At 39.6% G+C, this 6,318-nt stretch overlaps 1 protein-coding gene across 1 annotated transcript in view; it reads left to right on the forward strand.

Moving 5' to 3' along the window:
- The window catches only part of LOC143770479 (phospholipase A2 inhibitor and Ly6/PLAUR domain-containing protein-like), a 29,750-nt gene extending 26,107 nt beyond the window's left edge, over positions 1-3,643 (forward strand). The window contains exon 5 of the mRNA XM_077260122.1: positions 167-3,643. Coding sequence (XP_077116237.1) covers positions 167-360 — 194 coding nt within the window. The 3' untranslated portion in view covers positions 361-3,643. The remainder of the gene's footprint in view (positions 1-166) is intronic.
- Positions 3,644-6,318: the final 2,675 nt, after the last annotated feature.

Here is a 6,318-nt window from a genome sequence, read left to right on the forward strand (position 1 = left end):
GAAATGTCACATGTTGTAGACATGACATAATCACAACAGGCCTGTCAACCAAGACCGTGAAGTTGATTGCACCCTTTTTTTCATATGTTCTTGTTCTACTTTTTTCTTTTTCCTGTAATATTTTGGGATTTTTTTATTTATATCACTGTTACTCAATGTTCTGTAGGAGATGTTCCTTCCTCAACAGTCGTACAAGGGTGTTCTACCAAAGAGATGTGTGAGCCTGCTCGGCAAGTGTGGAATCTGGGCAAGATGACCGTTTATCTCGAAAACACCTGTTCAAACAGTGGTATCCCCTTACAAGCCAGTCTGCTCCCGGGCATTATCTCTCTCTGGCTCTTTTGGAAATTGTCATGTTAATCCTTGATATTTAGTCTCTGAAATGTATCCACAATGATACAAGCTATGGCTTTGTATGTATGGGGCATTTATGTATGTTATGTTGCATTGATTATAAGACTTGAATTTAGCTTTAAGCATTGAGATGGATATTTGCACATGCTCTACTCAAGGGTTCCCCAACCTGTAGCTCGCTAGCCACATGTCAATCGCGGGCCCCTACTTTGTGGCTCAAGACTGATGGCTTCCTCATCACGTTAATCTTGAGGCAGACAGGAAAGAGTTGGATGAAGAGGAGGAGGACGAGCCATGAAGAGCTTAAGGCTGGTGACATCATCCATGTTGACGTTTGGCTGTTCTGCCCCCTGATGAACACTGTGCACTCTGCATTACATAGCAATGAGGGGACACAAGCAGTCACAGAAGAGAGCTCATGGCAGAACATACAAGTACTGTCTCCATGGCTGATGAAGTGCTATTACCTGCCTGTTCAGACCCGCAGACTGTCTGTACAACTAACGTGGTTGATTAAAAGTCACTGCCCATGAGGAGCCATTACTAGCACAGATTTCCCCCAACCACCCTATCAGTTCAGAAAGCCAATGTATGTCCCTCCTCCTGTGTCTGGATAAGCAGCACACGTGGCCACTATACTATGATGAACAGTCCTCAACCCCATTATATTAAAGGGGATGTCCATGTTCTGTAAAATGGACCCCAAATTGTGAAAAGTACATAATATAACAAACTCTTCAGGTACTCGTCCCCCCAGGGTCTAGCGACTGCTTCCAGTGTTACTGATCAGTCACTGAGCTCAGTGCTTGTGCTTAGGATGACAGCATGAGATGCTGAGCTCGGTGACTGGTTACAGCAGTGACATGCATTGTTGACGTGACATCCTCATCATAATCAAGGACTGCAGCAGAAGCTAGCATTGGACCCTAGTAGGACAAGTATCTAATGAGTTTGTTATATTATGCACTTTACACACTTTTCGGACCACTTTACTAACAGTGGATAACCCCTTTAAGAATAGGAGACCTAAGAATTAGTGATCTGATGGGGGATATTAATATTTGTATGTAACTTCTTTGGGAGAAATTCTATAATTATATGTGCATCACATACTGGGGTGTAATTGATGTAGGTCATATTGGTGAGGTGGAATTCAGATGTCCATGTATCACAGTCTGAGTGCAGACTACAAAGCACCGACCGGCAACAGGTCTTCTCACCAAACATGATAGACTCGTATATGAAGCACTCCTCCCAACCATCCCTGTTCCAGAGGGACTGTCCTGAATTTGGGAAGTGTGGGCTATGTCTCGACATCAGCTTTGTCTGTCATCTCAGGACACTGATACTGCTGAATATAACGGTGGAGCAGGGAGCCATCAGATCCCACCTTCACCATTCAGTCTATGCTGAGACTGGAGATCCAGCTAGGACCCTTTTGAGCTTTGAGCCTTGAATGAAAAAACTGCAATGTGAATGTTTTGTTGTTGTTGACACATGAAGTTTACACTTGATCTAAAGGTCCTGGCAGGATATTCAGTCTTTGCACAGACTCAACAGTGGAGGAGAAATCCGATAACAGCGAATACGAAGAGGAGGACACATATAAGGTTCATGTGCGTTGATGTAGCAGAGCTTTGTGTACAATGTGGGGACATCATACTATGTTTGGAGGAGCATCATACTGTGTGGGGGGCATCCTACTGTATAGGGGCACTGTGGGGACCATAAAAAGGTGCCATATTCTGTGGGAATACAAACGGACTTTACTAGGAGAAATACTTCAGTGTGGGAGAATATAAAGGATGTTGAGGGTGAGGTTAGGTTACTGACTTAGCATAAAATAATTCAGTATGTTTCCCTGTTTCTTATCTTTCATAGTTGGGAGACTGTATATCTCTATGGGGCTCTTAAATTCGTGTGACCCATAGTTACTTTATGCTCGGACTGTAAAACACAGATGGCTGAATTCAATCAAAGACCTCATTGAGTCATCTATATATCACAGTCTGAAACCGCCATTTAATGGCTACCTGCCTGTCTCCTGACCTGAGCATAACAGTCTGGTATAGGGTGGGCCATGTATATGGATACACCTGGGTGGGTTATGTATATGGATACAGCTAAATAAAATGGGAATGGTTGGTGATATCAACTTCCTGTTTGTGGCACATTGGTATATGGGAGGGGGAAAACTTTTCAAGATGGGTGGTGACCATGGCGGCCATTTTGTAGTTGGCCATTTTGGATGCAACTTTGTAAATGGCCCACCCAGGTGTATCCATATAAATGGCCCACCCTGTATATGTATATGAGGCTTTTGAATTTGGATCAGGAGTCTAACGGTCAGTCCAACAACTCCCGATGGATCTTAATATTTAAGACTGCATTCAAACTTATTTTCTGCAAATTATAGCCTTTGTGCTGTGCAAAAAAATCACATAATGCAGTATTCTGGTCCAATTTAAAGGCCAAACTAATGTCCACTATGTGAGCAATCAGAAAGAGCTGCACACAGATCCAGACAATTTCAAAATTTGTGGATATATCTTTTATGATGTCTTCGCAAAGATTGTGGCTCGTAACCATATCTCAAAACAGAATGTGGCTCTCAAGGTATAAAAAAGGTTGGGGACCACTGCTGTAATCCAAAAAAAATTCTCATAGATTTTTACACTTACAACTTAATAATAATTATGTAAATAAAGACATTTTTATCCTAAAAAATGGTAGATTTTGCCTCTAGTATGAGGGTGTACCTTCTAAGTATATAGAAGTCGCTTCCATCTTAGAAAATGATGATCCATCATTAGGACATGCCGATATATTGGTAAAGTAGGTTTGAACCTTTTGATTCCCAGGAACAACACTAATAAAGGGTCCAACAAATTTACCTGCAGCTACAACACAATCTACTCAGAATTGTAGCACCTGCACAACTTCTGGAAAGAGAGAAAAGAGAAAAGGTCAGAAGGGCCCATGGTAGTTGACAGCATACCATCACTTCCTTGGTCGAAGTTTGAAAATACATTGATTAGCAAGTCAAGGCATATTATAATAATAGTGCTGGATTAGTTTTCTAGACATGATAAAGAAGAACTACTAAGGTTTAGGGCACCGAATAAAAAAAAATGCATTATTTTTCAGCTATGAACCTAATCTGCATTGGCAGGTGAGCAAAGTATTGCATATCATAAATAAATGTTAAATGGGATCAAATTTTATCCCATTGCTGTACCTTTACTATAGATATAAATCCAACGCCTAAGCTAATAAATATATTTTAACCAAATAAATCATTGTTTCTGGGTTTTTTATGAAATGTTACTTGCTAATTAAAAAGAATATTGAATGTGACATGATTGTTAGAGTTTTTAAATTCCAATAGATATGCCTAGTCTAGAACAATTACGGACAAATGTAAAAGCAAAATGGTGAAGCCATGAAAGAGAAAGATCAGGTATGGTTTCTAAGACGAGTTACTGTGCAAATGTCTGTAAATAGGTTAAAATAAACCTGCCAGAAACTTTTTTTTTTATGAGAAAATGTATCTTGAACTAAAATGGATTCTTAATTGTTATGAAAATAAACTTAAAAATAAGTTTAAAATAAAATGTTAAACTTATTTAGAAAAGAGGCTACAAATGCACTGGAAAAAATCCAACTCCAGGTTACTACAGAATATTTACCTTTTTTCACCACTGTTATTCGTTTGTCAAGGCTCAGGCGCCAGAATTGTGATCATTCTCCTACGATCAGTTCCTTTTGTGCAAATCAACACTGAGTTACTTGTGTAACCTAGCAGCCTCTTATGACATCATCAGCCATGACATTTTAAGGGCAACTCAGAAAGCAAAGTGCTGCCCAAGTTTTTAGTAAGCGTAGCATTCGGTTGCTATGTGTACTTTTAAAATTAGCCTCATCTTCCATTTCTCTCAGCTAGGTAATCATCTCTTCAACAAACTCCATTTATCTTCATCAACTGTCTTTATCCTCTTACTGCCTGGCTTAAACCTGTGGTTAACTATTTTTTTTCTGTACGCATTACGAAAACCAAACTAATTCTCTATGTACTACACCACAAAGAGGAGCTGACAGATCCTCTATATCAGTGTTTCCCAAGTTTGGTCCTCAAGAGCCACCAACGGGTCATGTTTTCAGGATTTCCTTAGTATTGCCCAGGTGAGAATTCCATCATCTAGACAGGCAACAATTCCATCACCTGGGCCATACTAAGGAAATCCTGAAAACACGACCTGTTGGTGGCTCTTGAGGACTGGAGTTGGGGAACACTGCCCTATATACTACACCACGGAGGAGAACCAAAAGATCCCCTATACAAGGGGGTACTCAAAAAAGCAAAATTACTTATTTACATTTTTTTATTCAAGACATCTTGAAAATATTAATCACCTTCAAAATATTGTCCATTGGACAGTTTTTTCCCTGTTCGAAACATTTTTATTTTCTTGTGAACTAATGCTGTTAAGTGCCTCCAGCTATTTTTTCTGAACCTCTTCTACGTACTGAAAATGCTTTCCCTTTAGACTTTTCTTCATTGTTGAGAATAAGAAGAAGTTGCAGGGGACTAGGTTGGGTGAGTAGGCAGTGACCTTGATTTTTTATCAAAAGTCTTCACAGGGGATGAATCTTGGTGTTATACATATGATCCTAAAACAAAACAGCAGTCCAGCCATTGGAAGAAAGCTTCATCATCCAGACTAAAAAAGCACAGCAAGTGAAATCAAATTTGAAGTCCATGATGGTTTGTTTTTTTCAACGTTAAAGGAGTAATTCAGGCTAAATTTGTTCCTCAGAGAAACCGCAGTGAACCGACATTACTATCAGCAGGTGCTGAAGCGATTGCATGAGGGAGTGAGAAAAAAACTACCTAAATGGTGGCAATTGACAACCTGGCTTCTTCATCATGACGACACGCCTGCCCACACAGCGGTGAAAATCAATCACCTTCAGAACTGCCTTTATAGGGGTTGTCTTGCTAATTGTCTATCATTTCTACCTGATGTCTGTTCAATACGGCCAAGTGAGGGCTTGTTTTTTTGCAGGAGGAGTTGTACTTTTGAACAACACTACTGGTCTACTCTTAACATATCGTGTACTGGAAAAAAATTCCAAGTGCAGTAAAAATTGCAAAAAAAGTGCAATCCCACAGTTGGTTTTTGTTTTTTTGTTTTTTACTAGGTTCTCAAAATGCTAAAACTGACCTGCGATTATGATTCTCCAGGTCATTACGAGTTCACAGATACCAAACATGTCTAGGTTCTTTCTTATCTAAGTGTTGAGAAAAATTCCAAACTTTGTTACAAAGAAAATTGTGCCATTTTCTGATACACGTAGCATCATCATTTTTTGTGATCTCCAGTTGGGTGAGGGCTTATTTTTTGCTTGCCAATCTGAAGTTTTTAATAACACTATTTTGGTGCAGACATGATCTTTTGATCGTCTGTTATTGCATTTTAATGCAATGGCATGGTGACCAAAAAAGCGTAATTCTGGCGTTTTGGCTTTTTTTTTCTCTATGCCATTTAGCGATCAGGTAAATCCTTTTTTCATTGATAGATCGGGCAATTCTGAACTTGATAATACCAAATATGTGTGGGTTTGATTTTATTTTTATTGTTTTATTTTGAATGTGGCAAAAGGGGGGTGATTTAACCTTTTATAATTTTTTTAGGTTTTTTATATTTTTAAAAACATTTTTTCACTTTTGGCATGTTCAATAGTCTCCATGGGAGACTAGAAGCTGCCACAACCCATCTCCTCTGATACATGCAGGCGATGATCAGATTGCCTCTATGTAGCTGAATACCTCACTTGCTATGAGTGCCGACCACCAGATGACTCTCATAGCAATCCAGCATTGACAACCATAGAGGTCTGCAAGAGACCACTGGTTGTCATGCCAACCCATTGGTGACCCACGATCACGTGACGGGTGTCAAC

This window comes from Ranitomeya variabilis, chromosome 4 (assembly GCF_051348905.1).
Source record: "Ranitomeya variabilis isolate aRanVar5 chromosome 4, aRanVar5.hap1, whole genome shotgun sequence".
Classification (NCBI taxonomy): domain Eukaryota; kingdom Metazoa; phylum Chordata; class Amphibia; order Anura; family Dendrobatidae; genus Ranitomeya; species Ranitomeya variabilis.